The 20,539-nt window shown below is 28.6% G+C and overlaps 1 protein-coding gene across 1 annotated transcript in view; it reads left to right on the top strand.

Moving 5' to 3' along the window:
* LOC107451050 (sodium-dependent noradrenaline transporter) overlaps nt 1–20,539 on the top strand; it is a 192,114-nt gene that overhangs the window by 75,335 nt on the left and 96,240 nt on the right. The window contains exon 2 of the mRNA XM_043046900.2: nt 14,811–15,052. Within this exon, the coding sequence (XP_042902834.1) occupies nt 14,824–15,052 (229 nt within the window). The 5' untranslated portion in view covers nt 14,811–14,823. The remainder of the gene's footprint in view (nt 1–14,810; nt 15,053–20,539) is intronic.

Here is a 20,539-nt window from a genome sequence, read left to right as displayed (position 1 = left end):
GGTAAACAACTGAAAAAATTTTAAAAACTTAACTTTTTTGCATGTACTAAATGCAATGTCTCTTGCACATGCATCGTATGCATATCTTTGCATACTATCTATTCATAAAAGTACCCTTTAGGATAATATTTCATAGGTGAAAAACCCAGATCCTTCACATGGAACGTTGTAAAAAAAATTTAAAAAACACACTAAAATAGAAAGCAAACAAAAATATATACTGCTTTTAATGTATTAATCTAAGAGCGCGAAAAATGCTTCTTTTTCCAGTATATTTAAGACGGAGAGGAGAGAAGACTAACAAAAGAGAGAGAAGACTAACAAAAGAGAATAACTTGCAACAAAAACAATTACGTTTCTCCATTAAAATAATATAACACACAGTTTCTTCTTTATTTCACTTGAAAATGATGAACAAATCAATTACTTGACAAGATAACAGTTGATTCTGCTTATATCTGCCATCTGAAGCACATCAGCTAAATAAATGTTGTTGTTTTAGTTTCTTATAATGTCGACCTCCTGGACTTGATCTGGCTGCAAGCTAGACCATGTTCTCGTGACTTCTTGAGGTCGTGAATCCTCAAGAAATCACATGCACAAAGAGGTGTAGTTATAAGGTCCTCGTGCAAAAAGCCCCAAGTATAGTGGAGATGTTCTGTGGAGGATTATGTTGACGTACGCTTAGTGCACTCACGATAAGACTTCTGTCCATCAATATGTGTAAGGCTCCCTATTTTTATACTCATGAGCCTGCTGATGGCTCTCTGGACAGCTCCATGACTCCCTATATTAAGGGCATTATCAGAAGTTTTCCCAGAGTACCAGAAGTGGGAAAGAGAAATCCTCTATATTTTCTGATTTGCAATATTAATTTTCGAACTTATTTCAAGAAAGGTTAACTCGCCAAGTTGATGAGCCCGAAGCCCGGGCTAAGTAAATGTTTTAATGAGAAAAATTATGAAAAGCAGGAAAACAAACCACTCTTATATTCAAGTCCCTAAATGTTTCCATTAAATAAAAATCTAATTGTGGTAGTAAAGGAAAAACAAACAATGGCATTTAAATCTGATAAAATGTAAAAATTTAGCTGAAATATGCACAGCAAAAGCATAATTTTGTATATATTACATATTTTCTAAATAGTTACTGTACAAAGAAAGTAATGCGTTTAGAAGAAATGTGTCTAATGCGAGATAGATTACATGGTGTGTAATGTGCGTCACCCCTATTTCTAGAAAAGAGATGGTGTACTCATTTAAAAATAATCTTAAGCACATGCGAAGATTGAGTGAAGATATCAGTACAGAAACAGAAGCCTTCTATCAAGGTTTGTTTAATGAAGTTAAAGATGATGTTAAAAGTTGAATGAAGCACTTATGCTTTATACTTTTGTTAAATGGTTAAGAGTGAAAATTTGAAACTACATATTTATTACTATCTTGACACTATCCCATAGTAAGTTGAATTTTGCAGATTTGTGAATATTTTTATTTTTTGAAATAATATAGAGATTCTTCTGAACTTTACACATTTAGCTGATTTCTAATGATTTACAGTGGTCACATAAACATTCAGTATATTAATAATTGTATTGCTCTAATCTTAATTTCAAATAAAGTTTCTCGTATTAGGAACTTTTCCTCTGCAACAAGTTAGCAAGATATGAACCCATCGTGCAATTTTCATTTCGGCACTTGGCATGACATACAGTCGCATCAACACCAAGATGATGTTTAAGTTTGATAATTAATTTATTTTACTTTCTACTCACTGCAAGAGTGGATTATTTCTCGCCGCTATAGGCATAAATTATCGAAACGAACTGTGGCCAAAATATCAAATAAAATTTAGATAAAATTAAAATCAGAATAATGTTCAAGTCTGCTTATGTGATAGATATAAAATGTTGAAAATAATTTCCGGTAATAAGATTTGTCTTACAGTGTGCGAACAACCGCATGCTGATCGCTTGATTAAATACTAGATTTTAAGTAATCTGTCGGTGAAATTGATAATTTAAATTCATTAAGGGATTATTCGATTTAAACTAGCTTTCTGAAACTGATTCAAAATGGTTAAACAAGAATTAAATAAGTTGACACATACATTAAGTAAACATGTCGATGAATACCGTACAAGATTGAAGCGTTTTTTCATACTGATTATTCTAACACTAAAAATATGACTTCATTTACTTACTTTAATAGTTGAGTCTAAAAAAAAAGGGTGTATTCAATCGAAATATTTTTCTGATATACAACAGCAATCGCTTTGCTTGAACTCGAAAAAAATTTTAATGACGATGTGTTTTTAATAATAGATTTACTTATACATGCACTGTTCGAATCGTCATTCCAAAATCATGGTAAACGGTAGCAGTCTGTCCATCTAATCAAACGTGAAATTCACGGTACAGAACAATTTTCACTTTTACGGTTCTGAAACCATTTACAACCACCAAAGTTTCAAAACCGTAAAAAAGAAATTTAATTGGCGTAGGAGATACGTTTTTTGCTTGGTAATAGACATTGGAGAGAGAAGAGAGAAGGCCACGAATTGGGACTGAAGGACACTGGAAACTCTTCATGAGATGAAGGGAATCGAGGAAATATTGTGGTGTCAAATCTGGGACTGGAACTCCCGTTCAGTTGGTCCTGAAACTGTCAGATTAACACTCTCGGCTATAATATATTCCCAGCTGCAAGGAACTAAGTGATTTCCTAAGGTGGTCTCAGTTGGTGCCATAAAATCATGGTTGTTTAACCGTATTGGGTTAAAACAGTTGATAAACGGTTTTTCTCTCAATTAACAGTTTGAGTACCATTTTATTTAAGGTTATTTGACTGTTTCGTTTGAATGGGATAAATTAAGAATTTTAAAAACTGTTATTAAAGCATTTTTTCCGTCAATTTTCTAAAAATGTGTATAGTATTAAACTAAATTTTTAAAAAAAATCTTTTTTTATATTTTAAAAACCGAAATAGTAATCTTCCTGTTGAAGCAAAATTACATATTCTATTAATCTAATATAAATAATTAAATATTTTTAAAGTATATAAATTTTTTTAATGAAAAAGTTAAATATAAAAGCAAGTATATACGAATATTTCAAGTTTCGTATTGCAGGAATTGTAGGAATCAAGTTCTTTTAAGGCCTTAACATTCAGGAATTTCCAACATTTTCCCGAGAGTAAAGAAAACTCTCTATTGTTGTATCAGAGAAATAAAGAGATTGCTCAAGGGCTGGAGTTTTGGATTTCATTCAATACTAACTCTTTCAGCGAACCACATATAACCAATGTCCACATCCTATATCTCTGCTGTTTTTGCAACTTCATTTTTGTCCAGTCTTTCTCAAAAGAACTTGATCTAAGTTACAAATCAAATAATGATCATTGTGTGAGAAAGAGAAAACATTTTTTTTTTTATTTATTCTTCTTATGGTCAGTTTAAGATCAGATTTCTGGGATCGAAATAGAAAATATATAAACAGGAATGAAAAGAAAACATACTAAGTATATACGTCGATGGAAAAATTCGTATGTAGCTTTTGCAGATTTTTTCAGTATATCTCGAAATAAAGAAATATAAAAGTGAACCACAGTAAGTTTTCTTCTGCATTTCAGGGGATAAAGCAAATTAAATATGGTACTATCATTGTTAGAAAATAAAATAAAAACACTAAATTCCCACGATGATGATAATTATCAATTTGGTTTTGAAATTATTTCAAATTAAAATTGTCTAGAAAAAAACATAATATTATTGTAGGTATGAGCATACATAGTTAAATAAAATGTAATTTAAATAATAAAAAAGTTTAAAGGATTATATTAAGGTTAAAAAAAACTTGATATGTTTAAATGTCGTCATAATCATTGGTTATAGACTGGGTTAAGCCTTGACCTTCTCTAAAATATTTAGCAGTTTTCTTTGTCATCAAATCTTGCCAATAAAACACCCCAACTGTTAGAAAAAATTGTGTTAAAGGAATCCAGTCATTGAGTTATGATCACTCTTTAGTTCTGTTACCCATTGGTTTATATTTGAAAATGTTATCTAATAGCTTTGCACTGCAAATCTCTTTCGGTTTAACTTGATAAAATTTATTTCAGCAATTTCCTTTTAAGTTCCCGTTTTGTAGAAAATACCCATTTTAAAGCATTGTTGATCGGTGACAACTGCTGGAAAAAATTGTGTTAATGGAATCCAGTCATTGAGTTATGGTCACTCTTTAGTTCTGTAACCCATTGGTTTATAATTAAAAATGTTATCTAATAGCTTTGCACTGCAAATCTCCTTCGGTTAAACTTGATAAAATTTATTTCAGCAATTTCCTTTTAAGTTCCCGTTCTGTAGAAAATACCTATTTTAAAGCATTGTTGATCGGTAACAACTGCTGGAAAAAATTGTGTTAATGGAATCCAGTCATTGAGTTATGGTCACTCTTTAGTTCTGTTACCTATTGGTTTATAATTAAAAATGTTATCTAATAGCTTTGCACTGCAAATCTCCTTCGGTTTAACTTGATAAAATTTATTTCAGCAATTTCCTTTTAAGTTCCCGTTATGTAAAAATTACCTATTTTAACACATTGTTGACCGATGACGATTTAACTCGTTCTTTCATTCCCAAACATTTTGCTGATCGATGAGGAGTTATCTCGTTATTTACAATGTCGATTCAACTTGTCATCGGCTAACAATCTTTGGTCATAAAACCAATATTCAGATTGTTTTACTATATTTCCATTGTCAATTACAAATTAATAGCCGGTTGCATGACATAGTTGTGTAAAATTGCACCAAAAATTGGTCGTAACATATTTGCTTTCACACATTTAAATATTTGCTCTCCTTTAAGTACTGAAAATTTCCTATCTTCACAAAGTCTAGGTTTCAGATGCACAGATCGGTTTGGTTTTTGACAGTGATGAACCAAACGTGAGCTTCTTAGTCTGCCCTGAAGTTTAATTACTGATTGCTCGACTATTCTGAGGTTGAAATCATTAATGGTACGTGGTACTGATACATCTTGTGGAAACTGAAGAAGGCTATTCGGATAAATTGGCCTGGCCTTCTCACGTCTTGTGACACTCGGCGACGGCAACGCAAAACCATATTGCAACTCTTCGTTGAGAACACGCCTTGACCATCCGCCATACAATCTTGATCTCGCAACCAGTGACTTTCATCTTTTTTCCGGTTTTGAAGAAAAATCTGTACTGAAGGTGTTTTGGAAGCTATGCTGAAGTCACACTAGTCGTTCAACGCGTTTTTCGCTTGCATGGCCCTGTTTTTCCCAGAAAGGCTTTTTTGAAGTTAATAAATTGGTCTGACAAATGTTTCAGCCCACTATATGAAAAAATAAAGTTTCGTCTTATCTTTATTATCTCATTACTTTCTTTGTCTTCCATACAAATTTCGATTCGCAACCACCAGAGGAAACTCATTCTCGAAAATTTTGGCAATAATTGTAGCTTATTAGTTCAAATAACAATAATTTAATTACTCGTATATTTAATTTTATTGCTTTCTGTTATATCAATTTAAAATAAAATACTCCTTATAAATAGCTCTTTAACTTCATCTATTTTGAAAATGGAATAAATATTTTCAGAAATTACATAAATTTTGTGTTTCTAGAGACATAATAATAATTCAAACTTTTCTCGAAAAGCAACAAAAAAATCAGATAATAAAAAAAATTCCGTAATTTTTAAATAGGAATAAATTTTCTGTCTTCTAAGGCATTTTTGTTAAAAACTAAAAGCTCCTAAAATTGATATGTATTAAAAAAGTCACTATCTTTACAAAATTTAAGTGACTTTCCATTACGCAAAATTGAACAAGCTTTATTTAAATGTTAGCTTTCATTAATAAAATTTTTTCTTTACTTTTTAGTACTACTTTATGCTAGCACATCAGCTTTGGGAACCACGTTTAAACTAACCATCGAAAAGAAAATAGTAAAACATAAATGCTATTTTAAATTGAATTAATTCTGTGGAAAATTTTAATGCTTTTACTTCAACTTCTTTTTATTTTTCTGCAGCGTGATATTTTTCTTTGGTTAATTTAGTTCTCTTGTGGTATTACGAATAATATTTTTTTTCAATTTTTTTAACTGCCTTCGTATAAATATTTCAAAACTTCATGCAAGCTAAATACCATTTTAAATCAATCGAAAATATTTTTTAATTCAAATTTAAACGCAGACATTTATTTGTTTTTATCTAAGCAACGAAGCTATTTAAATTTAACACTCGCCATTAGCAGAAAAAGACAAAACTAAAGGCAACTCTCTTAATTTTTGTGATTTATTAAAACAAAAAAGTGTACCTATACGCTTGTGAACATTGTTTCAATATTTGCAACTGGAAACAACATTTGTAATTGACTAAATTATAAGTTATATTCCTTTTTTAAAACAATTAATTATTTAAAAAAATGTTCTCTTTATAAAGGTTAAAATGGAATATTATTTTTCACTTTTGCTTTTGCATTATTGCTTCAAATATTGTTTTACATTTTACTTTATTCAGAACTTGTTAATGAGTTACCTAAAAACTTTTACACTGAAATTGATTGGATCTAATATAGTTTATGTGGTGGAGAGATGCATGAAATCAATATTTTTATTTAACAATAAAATATTGACTATGATAACATCAATATTTAAAGGAATCGAAATTGTTTTTTATTTATTTTAAATTGCAACGCAGACAATTTTGCTTTATTTTCTTTAAAGAAATTCTGCATAAATTTAACATGAAAAAGGTAAAACTAAAAGCAAGTAATTTGATTTCTGTGATTTATTAGAACAAAAAAAAATTTTAACTCAAAGTTTATACCATTTTAAATCAATCGAAAATATTTTTTTATTTTAAATTTAAACTCAGGCATTTATTTGTTTTTATCTAAGCAACAAAGCTATTTAAATTTAACACTCACCATTAACAGAAAAAGGCAAACCTAAAGGCAACTCTCTTAATTTTTGTGATTTATTAAAACAAAACAAGTATAAGTAAACACATGTGAACATTGTTTCAATATTTGCAACTGTGAACAACATTTGTAATTGACTAAATTATAAGTCATATTCCCCTTTTAAGACAATTAATTATTTAAAAAATGCTGTCTTTATAAAAGTTAAAATGGAATATTATTTTTCACTTTTGTTCATTAGTTCTTCGAATATTGTTTTACATTTTACTTTATTCGAAACTTGTTAATGAGTTACCTAAAAACTTTTACACTGAAATTGATTGTTTGATCTAATATAGTTTATGTGGTGGAGAGATGCATGAAATCAATATTTTTATAAATATTGAATATGATAACATGAATATTAAAAGGAATCGAAAATGTTTTTATTTATTTTAAATTGTAACGCAGACAACTTTTTTTTATTTTCTTTAAAGAAATGCTGCTTAAATTTAACATAAAAAAGGACAAAACTGAAAGCAAGTAATTTAATTTTTGCGATTTATTAAAACAAAAAAAATGCAACTTATAGTTTATAACCTTGTTTCAACATTTGCAACTATAAATAGCATTCTCTATTAAATAAATTAAAAATTATATTCTCCTTTTAACATAGTTAATTAGTTAAAAAATGTTCTTTTTATGAAAGTTGAAATTAAATATTATTTTAAGCTTTTTTTCATTATTGCTTTCAAATGTTGATTTACATTTTATTTTTTACTTTCATTTTATTTTAATTTCAAAAATCTATAATGAATTATCTAAAAACGTTTACGCTGAGGTTTTATGTTTGATCTCATATAGTTAACGCAGTGGAGCGATGCATTAAGTCAATATTTTTATTTAACAAAAAAATATTTTTGCACTGGCAGAAAATTTAGTTAAAGGTTGTTGCAATGGTTATTTGGAGGTATATTGAATTATTTTTCTCGTCCGAGCTGAGCCACTATATCGTATAATCAATCACGGTACAATAGTTCAACTTCTCGCCAAAATATATGGACACGATCCGTAAATTAACATTATGCTGGTAAAAGTTACCTTCACGTGACGACATTTGTTGTCGAATCAAGAAAAATCGTGAAACAAAGCTAAGATATTAGTTCTGCCATCTCGAGAGGAGTGAGAAAGAGTTGCTTAATTGTGGTCGTGGTCACTAATGTAGAAAAAGTGCGAGATTAATGTTCTTTGGTGCCAGTGGGAATCGAACCTTGGAACTTTTCGGCATAGCATGATGCTGTAACCACCATTGAAAAGAGTCTGTACCCGAATGAACTACTTTTTTAAATTAAAGCTCAACTTTACGAATTTTACTGAGTTTCATTACAATTATAGACACTGAACTTTTTTTCAAAGTAGAAGGGACCGTAAAAATTGACGACCAACTTTATGAATTTTACGTAAATTTCTTAGAGTATAATAAACTAGAAAAAATGACACGTTAAATTCATTTTCATTTTAATTAATTTTACAACTTAAATAAATAAATTTGTATTTGGACGTATAGATTTAAAAAGCAACTTTTTAAAAAATATACAGTTAGGTAATTTTTAATTGTATTGTATTATATTTTCATAAAACTGCAGGCAATTTGCATAATAATAATATTAAATTACTGTAATTATAAATATCTTACTAGCAACAAGCATGTGTGAAGAAATTTTTCTCTTATTAATAATTAATTTATTAATATTGGTTTTTGACAGTTTCAATATTGCTATGTGTTTTTTTCAATAGTTCAAAGAAACATAAGCTCAAAAATGTTCAAATGTATCAAATTTTATTGTACGTTAAAATTGAAATTGTCGTCATGCTATTCATTAGAGTAATGTTATTTTTAATTATTTATAAATACTTATCCTTGCAATCTTCGTAAGACTCTTTTTGTCTTTTAATTTTCGGTACCAATGTTTAGCTAATAGAAAACGGAGATCTGTAAATTTATCTGACTGCTGTAAACTTGTCTTCGACTCAGCCTTCTCGATTCCGACATCAAAAATTTACATTTGAATCTCATTTGTTGCCATAAAATTGCAACGAATCCAATTCACTGATTCATAAAAATAATCAACAAGTCTACTATCCCCTTATAGCCATTTCTAACTTTAATAAAAGGTTGATACGCAGACGAAGCTTCTCTATTAACTTCCTTAAAGAATGAGAGGTTAAAAATTTCACTTGTAGGAAGACATAATGGAAACTTATTATGCATTTTCAAACTTCAGCAAGTGAAGTTAGTCTTAACTTATGCAAACGTAACTTTCTGATAAATGAAGAGTTTGACCTCACATTTTCTGAACTAAGCAAATGATGTTATAATAAAAATTAGGTTACCTTTAAAGAAATATTTTCTCGCCATTGCAATTTATTTAAACCCTGTATTGTCTTATCCCTGTCATCGTATCCATTTTTCAATTGTTAATTTTCAATTTATAACAAATGGAAATATGTCATTTACAAAATCATATGCCTTTAGTTGTTTTTTTTAAAACGATACTGAGCATTCTATCAAATTATTTGCAAAATAAATTTAAGTATCAGCCATATCAAGAATATATGGTAACTCTGTCTCTGCACACATCAAATTAAAGTTGTATCATTTTATTTAAAATATGTAATTTTTATCCTAATTTTCTCCTTTTACTTCTTAAATTAAAAAATAAGTTAAATGCTGTTAAAATAGGAATTTTTTAAATTTCTAAAATATTTAACTTATTTATTTACAATCTTTGCTAAAAATCTGACTTTTACCCTTTGACGCAGATGGGGCATAGGTGTTCCTTATCTATATATAATGGAAGATGCAATTTCACTTTTTGAATTTTTTCTTAATATCTCAAGAAATGCTCCGAGGATTATTTTGTAACTTTAGAGTTGTTTAGTTCATGCGATTTTTCATACTTTGCAATAAGGTTTAAAGCTGTCAGAGGTTTGAGGGGCCGATAATAAATTATGAAAGAAAACTGTTATTTTTTACATATGCCAGAATATCAAGCAATAAGCTTGTAACTTGAAACAATTACTTTAATTACTATTTTCAATAACTGCATGAAATTACGTAATTCTAGATTAAGTATTTATAGAGGTATGAACATTTTTATTAAAATAACTTTTTTTTTCTTACGTTTTGCTATAACTTTAAAAATATTCAGTAAAATTAGACAAATTTTTGAAGCAAATTAAAACTAAATACAAAACTTTTGTTTTAAAATTTGAAAAAAGTTCGCTTAAAGCTATGCAAGATTAGAGTTTTTAAAATAGTTCGTCTGTACTGCACATGTGCGAAAAAAATTTAAATTTTTTTTCCTAATTTTGTAGTGGACCTTGTTTAGCAACTTATGAAAAGAGTCGTATTTGACTGTCTAAAAAATGCAAAAAATTTTTAATGCAGTTTTTGTATTTTCTTAAATAAAACTCAAAATGGGGTTTTCCGCAAATTTTATTTTGTTTCTGCCGTCCTGTTATGAAGTGTCATTTTAAAAAGCACAAAAACTGAATAGAAAATTGTTCAAAACTTCTTACTTTTTCAAGATATTCAAATACGACTTTTTTCATTAGTTGCTAAATACGATTCACTACAAAATTACGAAGAAAAATTTTTTTAATTTTTTCTCGCATGCGCGGTGCAAAAAAACTTCGTTAAATACTTATATTTTGCGTAGTCTTAAGCGAATTTTTTCAAATNTATATATATATAATAACTGGGCTATATCCCTGTTATCATTGGTTATGTTTAGCTCAAACAAGTCAGTCACGAACCAATTGTTCCTTCATTAGTTCATTCACGGGTAGGCTGGTGGCTATAATATTTCACATCCACTCTCCACAAGGGAGGGTGGTGAACAAAACTCCGGATGGCTCCGGTAGATCTTACATGGAACACATCATACAGCAAGAGTCACACAAAAACAATCGCTCTTGCTTTAAATACCAACAGAAAAGGAGGTGAAAAGGCATACCTTGTAACCCTACGCATTATGGAAAATCATTTAATGCTTCCTAATATGGAAGAGAAAGAGGGAAAGATTCTAAAAATAACTCCTTTGAAAGATAAATCTAATTATTATTCATTGGTATGTTTTCAGCCTTGAAGTTCCAAAATAGAATATCTTTACACCTATTCTTTGCCAAAGACATTTTATGAAAAGAGTTTTAATGCTTTTATTAATACATAAGTATTTATAATTCTTGTATTAAATATATATATATATATATATATGTATTCTGATGCTCTAATTACAAGCAAAAATATATTTTGGTACTTTTATGCATAAAAAATAGTTTAATAGTCTTAGATCTAAATTACTGCAACTAAGTAAAAATTATTGCTTGGAAAGGAGACTTGTTTAAAAGATTTTACCTTTAATACAGAAAAAGACACTAGTTGTTTCATGCTGTTCTTGATAACCATATAGTATTATTAAAGTGCTAAATATAATATTTTTCATTTATTTTGACCTAAATTATAACAAAATATTGAAAAAAAAAGCATAAAAAAATATGCTTAATAAAATTTTTGCGTCAAAGGATTAACAAAAAAAAATTGCGGGCAGTTTTATGAAAAAATGTAATAACGGCAAAAATAATAATTATGCTCGTGAAGATGATATTATCAGAATTCTGAAGCGGAATGCCAAAATATCCAACAACATTAGTAATAAAAATACATAAGATGCGAAGATTACATAAAAGTATAATAGTGGCAGACAAAAAATAGAATTAATGGATTGTATTTTATAAAAAACCATATCTAATATCAAATAAAAAGAAGCAATTTTAATCCTGCACAATTTACAATACACTCTTAATCATATAGTGAACGTTTTTTCTCTTTTTGAAAGGCAATGGTAGGATTTCATTAATGGTGCAAATATTTCTTGGATACAAATGATGAAAAATATAAGAAAATATTATATGAAGAAACATGGCGTTTTTTTTTTCATTTAATCCAATTTTTACGAGCTTAAATATTACATAATATTTTAAAATTCAAGCATATATAAATATTTTTACAGTTTAAAATCTTATTAATTTATCTATCCGTGATGTAAATATTCCGGAATATTCCCGTAACCAATTCATTAGACGAAAGAAGCTTATTTTGATTAAATAGTTAACAATTTGCAAAACAATGGAACCTTTCTTCAGAATATCAATTGTTAGAGTTTCTTTGAAAACAAAATTTTTAAGTTGAAATGAAATAATGTTTTGTCTCATTTACGATACTGCCACCTGCTTTTTTTTAAAAAAAAAAATTAAAGCTTTCAATGATCAAAGTTTTTCTACATCAAAGCATTTGCGGAAATTTTCCAGCTAATTACCTTTCGATATTTTCAATTAACATATTCTTTGAACAGGTGTACCATATTGATTACTTTTAACCAACATAGGTAAACGAATATTTTGAAAAAGAAGGATTCTGAGCTTGAAAAATTGTTGTTTAAGAAATAGCAAGCATTAACAGACAGTAAATGTTTAAAAGAAAGGACTGTTACTCCTCTTTTTTAACAAGCATTCTATTCTCTTTAATTGTAAAAGAAGCAATAAGTGATTTTTCTTGTTCTAGCTTCTTTATACATTAATTGATAATATCAGTTTGATACATACTTTTTAACATTGGAAAAAAATATTGCATAAGCTTAGTTTTTTAATGCATGCATGGTGGTACAAAATAAAAAGTTTATGAGGACTTTAAGTGTGGATATCTTATTTTAGCAAAACATCATTTTTTACACATTCAAATAAGAATTTCAACTTCGATGGGGGACGAGTTCAAATGATAAGCCATTCGGATGTGCTGTTATTGTACAAAGAGCAGGAGTTTTATCCCCGGCAGGGACGAATATAGGGACTAATACTTTATATCTATACCAGTAATGGTTTAAATCCCCTTCCTAGTTTCAGGTCGAGGTCGATGCTAATCGCATTACCACTCCGGTACCATTAGCCTCTACAAACTATTCGCAACACCCACGATCACGCACGCACAATGAATCTATCTATCATTTACATATCAAATCAGATCTATTATTTAAAAATCTGAACTGATTGTAGATACTGCTGCCCTCTACATATTTAAAAGCATGACATTTTATGAACGGAACACCGTAGAAGTGGTAATAGCAGGTATACCGGGCAGTGGCACTTAGCCTTAAAAAACATCAATGTAGGGTATACTAGGTAAGGACTACTCATACTTAATTTAGCAAGGAACATTTTGTTGAGAAAACTGACTGTTATATCCATTATATTTAACTGCTATTATAAGTTTTAGTATTGCTGAATAACAAACATGGTGGTGGCTATTTAACTCTAAGCAGTGAAAAAGAACTTTCTAGGTTTTTCACTATGCCAAAAACTCAAAAACTATCCTTGGTTTCTTGTTGTAGTTGAACACCACTTAGGTGTAAATTAGTTGCCACCATGTTCGGTGTTCAGATGTGCGAAAATTTTTCAGTGTACAGAGTTAAAGAGATTGCGTATAATAGTAGAGATTCTTATTAATAATGCTATGATTAAATCGTTAACAATAATAAATAAAATTTGTGTAAGGATTTTGTAAATAAATATAATATTCGAAGTAAATATTTCAACTCAATTATTGAAGAACCTGAAAAATGGAAGAATTTTAATTATAGCAAAATATTAAAGAATCAGTATAATTAACTTTTGCTGTAATGGATTGGACACCCTTGAAAAGTTGCCATACTTTATCAACCTGTTTTTTGACTGCTCTAATCACCTTGTAATCTGTTCTAACAATGTCCCATTTCTTCTAGGGTAGGAACAATTCTCAATTTCTATCTCAAGTAAAAAAATGAGGCACCTCTCCCATTTCAGTAGAAGATATTATATTGAACACGATTGGAAAAAGATATTGTTATAAACGAATGAAAAATTGTTAAATTTTTAATATTTTATGCTACTTACATTCTATGTTTAAAAGTAATTAGAATTATAGCACTTAATTGAGGAAAACAAAGTATTTATGTTTTATTCTTGACTCTCATAGTAAGTAACTTGTTCTTTCAAGTATGCACTGCAACACTTCTCTTATTCAAATACCAGGAGTTGCAATGTGCATACTGTATTCTCTATCCCTCATCCTCTTTGTGCACTATCACCCCTAGCTTTAACTTAATACACTTTAACTATTTATTTACTTAAGCCCTTGGTTACCTGAGTTTTATTAAACATATTTTTCATACTTTTTTTCATTGTTTTGTATTAGTTTAGGTCAAAGTAAGGGAACATTATTACATTTAGCCTTTTAAAAATTTATGGTTATGAAATACAGCATAGAACACCGATGCCTTTTTTGCATTAAATGTTAAATCTTCTAAACATGGCTCAAACTAAACAATTTTTCAAGTGTGCACTTATTTTCAGCTATTTAAATCTAAGAAAAACAGTTATTCATCATTGAAATTTCTTTATTTTACAAAATCAATTATTGAGGAAATTTTGAATATGAATCAAAAACAAGCACTTTTCAAACTACTTATTTTTAATTTTATATTTTAGTACAGATATAATTCCGATAATCTTACAGATTTTTTAAATAGCTATTAGAGTATTTTTAAAATTAAAAAAATACCAAAATATATATTTTGCTTGCAATCAGGGCATCAGAAAAAAAACACTGGTGTCTCATCTGGGCTAAAGTGTTTTAAAAGTTCTTTTTTTACAAATCTATGATTAAAAAAACGTTTGAATCACTAACGCAAATATTTCTAAAAGTACATACATATTCTTAAACATTATAATTATGAAAATATGATTATTATAGCGTTTTTGATTAAGTGCACTCATTTTTTATAGGAAGTACTTTAAAATGTCGGGGAAATCCCCACCAGATGACACACCTTCTAAAGCAGAAGAGCCTGCTCGGAAAATTTCTGCTGCTACTTTGGAAAAAATTGATAACACAATTTCAAACGTTGTTACAACATTAGCAAAGCATGAAAGTCCGTCTGCAACAGAAAAAGACAAAAAGAAAAACACATTCACTGGAACCTGTGATGATGGATACAGTTCCTATACGAGTACCCCTAAATCATTGGGTAAGTTATTATTTTTTTTCAATACCAACTCCCTGTTAAAAAGTTAAACCATTTGCTGTTATACTTCTTAAACCTGATAACCCTATACTGTGGTTCAATTTAACATCAAAACCAGACCGCAGCCCCTAGGCTATTGCTCAAGCTTCTAATGTTGATTTGATGATGAATTGATTCATCTCTGAAGCAATTTTCTTGAGAGTTTTATAGATTTTGCATAATTATTTTTTATTAAAACAATTCATTTATGAAAATAATCCCTATTTTTTATCAATATTCATCATAATTTCAATATTTTTCTCAGAATTTATATATTTTGTATCAATAATTGTTATTAAAACAAATCATTTATATAAGGATAATTGATAATGAAAAGCAAAAAATTAAGTACTTCTATTTAAATTATGGTACATTAATTTCAATGGTTCTGGCAGAGCAAAATACAAAAAGCTAAATGCTCTTTTTTGCTTGGTTTTTATGATAATTATAATTTTTTTGCAATTGCTTAAATCCCTAGCTTTAAAAAAAAATAATAATTTCAAGATTTTTCATCAATAATTTATCAACATTCATCATAATTTCAATATTTTTATGAGAGTTTATGGATTTTGTATAAATATTTTTAATTAAAGCGATCCGTTTACTAAATAATTTATAATGAAAATCAAAATAAAAGACTTCTATTTGAATTATGGTGCATTAGTTCATATGAATTTGAAAGAACAAAAAAAAGAAACTCAATGTGTGAGTGCTTTCTTTTTTAATAACCCGCAGCCATAGAAAATTTACTTCAATATGATTCATTAAACATAAATCTTCGAAATTTATCTTGATTTAGTATTAATTATCATTAAATTATCTTTTTTTCATTATTTATCATAACTCATGTTCAATTCATATTCATAAAAAGTAAATCATTGAAATTATTCATTTGAGGTTTATAAATACGAAATAATGTTAATTCAAGCATTGCAAACTATTAATTTTTGAGTTAAAATCTTCATTTTTCTACTTACTCAAGTTGCAATTTTTAACTCATATTTACAAAAATCCAGTCTCAAATCTTCTTAATCAATTTGAAAAAGTTTAATTTGAAAATTCTCTAAAAAATATTAATTTTTTAATTCGAAAATATTCTAAAAAAAGAAGCATTTTCATTATTGTGTTATGAATAATTTGTTGATAACAAATAAATTAATTAATAATAATTTTTAAGAACAGCGCTTTTTTTTTACTTGAAAAATATTCTGCTTTAAAAGAAACTCACATTATCAAAACGATTGAACGTTTGATATGTGCTGAAAATAATTTCTTTCTTAAAAAAAAACTCGATATTTTGTTGTTCAGCCTCAAAACGATATTTGCTAAATAAACAAAGAAAAAAATTCCTGTGAACTTAGTAGACACTTTTAGAACAATTCCTGATACGAATGAAACTATTGACACTAATGAATAATAACTTGGACTTTTTTTTGTATGTATTGAAAAGTAAACTGATAATAATAAAACACTTATCAGTAAAAGATAATCTTGAAAGATTAAAAAAAATAAAAAAATCATGAGTGAATTAAAAGTATTCAGTAGTATTTTTGCAGTCAAGATTATTTTTATGGCTTCTTAATTATTTAGAAAGTATTTTTCGTCTACTAAAATTTTTTCTTTCAATTTCAAAAATTTGAAGATTTCGCAAAACTCCAAAAAATATTTGATATCTAAAATTACGTGTTAGTAGAAAAAAATTATTTGAATCAGACCTTCTTTCTATTGCAATTTAACTGATTTGTATAAAGTTTTTCGATTTTCCTTCATTTAAATATTAAGACCCATAATATGCTTGGTTTCCTAACATATGCATTAAGGGTGGTGATTTCAGAACACTCTAAAAAATTATATCTATCTATAGAAAAAATCGTCGGGAACCTTAAGTGACATTTCTTCAAATGAGTGTTTTTTTGTTTTCATATGCTCCATAACTCCCTTCGACTAGTAAGCAAAGTAATTTACTTTTGAATAGAAAATACCATACGTTTGACTCAAAAATAATAACTGTTTTATAGCTACAATAAAATTTCGATCACCAACATAATACTTTCAGCTAATTTAACTTATAATTCTACCAATGGTTTGAATTTTCTCAAATATTACAAACTCTAACTAAAGAAATAAAAATATATTAGACTAAAAGGAATTTTATTTAATTTTTTTTAAGTAAAAATTTAAATGGATTTTATCAAAGCAAAGAGAATGTCTCAAAAATATTACTAACCTTACAAATACTACTTTAATCCTCAAAATAGCTCTTAATCAGTCAAACTCTATTTTTTAAACAAGTGTTTGAAAGTTCGCAATTGCATTAAAATTAACTTACTCGAATACAAGCATGTACAAACAAAAAATCGGCTGTTTACTTTAGAATTTTCAGTCAACCGATAAAGAATGTTGGATTTAAAGATTACTATTGTAAATATAGCTTTTAGAAAGCAACTTTACGTTAGAAGTATAATGGGTAATTCAAACTAAACTTATTTTTAAAGTAACTTAAAGGATTCAAACCATTTTTAAAGGAACTAAAAAGGATTTTAAAAATACATTTTCAAATGAAATGGAAAGTGCATTTCGATTTATTTTAAAGTAGAATGCAAGCACTCTTTAAATTTTGGTACTAAAAATATAAATATATTCGTTTGAAACTTAACCTATTCTTGGGAAATAAATAAATTGATAACTTCTGTACCGTCACCAAAAACAATAAAGCATAATACCTTCTGATCTAACGATCTATTTTAAGGTAATGATATGATAACTTAACGAGCAGAGAGACAAGCTTTAAATGTGTTAATTGTTGCTGATTCAGACGATTAATTAAGTCCCGGAAGCAGGCGACAAATTCGAAACATACTTTCTTTTAATGAAATTATTTTCATTTATTTCTATTCCTTATTTTTATTCATTTATTTCAATTAATAATTTTTTTGACCCTGAAAACACGAAAGTAGAAACCAGGGTCTGGAAAATTACGTCCCATAAATTCTATCAAAAGCTACCAATCACAAAATCACAAATATGCGCTTTTTTCATTTTACAATAGATTAACTATTTACTTAAATCAAAACATTTTCAATTTGTTTATAAAACGCAATTACTCAATAATATATTCATGAAAAAAATACATTTTAATCATTAAAAGCTTCTAAACTTTATTACTTAATTTAAGAATTAAAATTTTACATCTTAGTAAACTACGTAGTTTTATAAAATAAATTTAAATAATTTTCGAAAAATAAAAAGTTGGCATTTTTATGTTTAATTTCTTTTTCAGATAAGATTCGATCAATTTCCTTCCTTTCAAATTTTGAAATCAAAGTTGCACAGAATAGTTTGTCAAAATCTTTTTTTATGCTATTTATTCAAAAAACGTTTGTTCATTTTTAATTTAAATCACACAAAAAAACGATATATAATTATTAAAAGTTCTTTTTGGAAGGAAGGACGTTTCCTATAAAGAGGTTTTTGAAAATATTGCATTTTTGTAATCACGTTATTGGTTTCAGAAATATTCCACAGTTCACAAAACAACATTTAAAGGTCTAATCATTTGTACAGTCTTCTGGTTAAACAATAAGATCAAATTTTATAATCATAATTTAAAACTAATGGATTCTAATACATTTTAATGGAATCAGTTCATTCTGATCAATTGTTTAAATCAGTCTTACCAAAGTATCAGTTTAAACCAAAGCCAATTATTCAAATTAATTCCAATTAATAGCATCTTTTAATTACGCTGATTATTTGAATCACCGGGATAACCTAGGGAAGTTTTCGTGGTTTCCCTCTCCATATACCGCAAATGTGGGTCAGTCGTATTAAAAAGTCCACCAGTAAGGCAAGTTTCTCTAAAATGCTTGATCCAGGAGTGCCTTTGTCTTATGGGTTGGGTTTAAAATTTCAAGGCTAAGTAGCTGAACTTTGATAGTCGTAAACTAAGTATTAAGCCAACTGTTTAACCACTGCTATAAAGGAAAATAAAATCGATACGAAAAGAGAATTGAATCAATTTACTCATTTCTTCAGATATTAGAGTCAGTTTACTCGAAATCAGTTTGTATCCCCTCCGCAGAGGATCAAAATTGCGATGGCATGTCTTCGGATCATCCTCGGGGATGCTTCCCAGACCGTCGCCAATAGCCCATTGTGCAGCTCTAGTGCGACGTAAATGAACTACAACAACAACAACAGTTTGTCTGAAAAACCTAAACAGGCTATATTTATTTCATTGATTCTTTGTGTTCTGCTTACTCTATAACCAAAATTCCATCATTTTTTGATCGATTCTTAATTTTTTTTTTAAACTTTTGTTAAATTTAAATCGAAACGCTAGGAAATATACCCGTACACTGAAAAAACTATGAATGCAGAATTCAGAAATATGGCGTTTTAAAATAAAAATAAAAATTTCTGATTTTTCAAACACCTCACAAGAAATAATTCACTTTTATTTTAATGGTAAACTCGCCATCAATCTTTGCTTTGTTGACGCCAGCTGGTTAGTTAGGAAACTACAATCTTCATACTTTTTTTATTTTTCTATGTATGTTCCCATAGCAACAACTAGTGCGATCTTTGTTCTCTTAAACTTATAAAGAACACGTTTTGGTTTAAGAAACCCTGATTGAAAGGTGAATAAATTTATTACATTTTTACAGCACGCATATTTGTAGCAGCGAAGATTTATTTTTGATGGGTTACATTTTAAGATAGTATAAAAAAGAAAATATCCTCATCTGACTTTTTTTTAATGTATTGAATACATCGTCTTCGGTTAATATTATTATTTAATTTTTGACCTCATTATTTTATGAATAATTTCATATACTGATGATGCATAAAACTGATGAAAGATATTTAATTTTATGAAGAAAATATTCCTATTTTTTTCTGTTTTAAAGATTTAAAATTTTAATATAAATTACAATTCAATACACTTCTGTTTTTTTTGGGGGGGTGTATCAAAAGCAGACCAAGTACCGTAATTTTAAATATTATCTCAGTTGCTGCTTCCCTTCATTTTTGTCTCTCAGTGTCTCACAGTGGACGTCAGTAAAACCACTGTGAACTGATCATAAAACACGGTTCCCAATAGATCACCGTCCCGCAGTGGACTGATCGTTAAGACACGGTTCCCAGCAGATCACCGAAGTCAAGCATCACTGGCTGCAGTCAGTGTGTGGGTGGGTGACCCACTTGGATCAGTCTGCGTAGGGACCGAGGGTGTGCGGTATTGGTCCTCGTTAAACTGTGCTACCGTTAAACTGTGCTACTCGACGTCGCGTGCAGGTCGTTGGGCTACCGAAGCGGGGGTACCATCCCCTCCGTAGAGGATCAAAATTGTGATGGCATGTCTTCGGATCATCCTCCGGGATGCTTCCCAGACCGTCGCCAATAGCCCATTGTGCAGCTCTAGTGCGACGTAAATTAACAACAACAACC

Source organism: Parasteatoda tepidariorum, chromosome X1 (assembly GCF_043381705.1).
Source record: "Parasteatoda tepidariorum isolate YZ-2023 chromosome X1, CAS_Ptep_4.0, whole genome shotgun sequence".
Taxonomy (NCBI): domain Eukaryota; kingdom Metazoa; phylum Arthropoda; class Arachnida; order Araneae; family Theridiidae; genus Parasteatoda; species Parasteatoda tepidariorum.
This window is presented reverse-complemented; position numbering and strand designations above follow the sequence as displayed.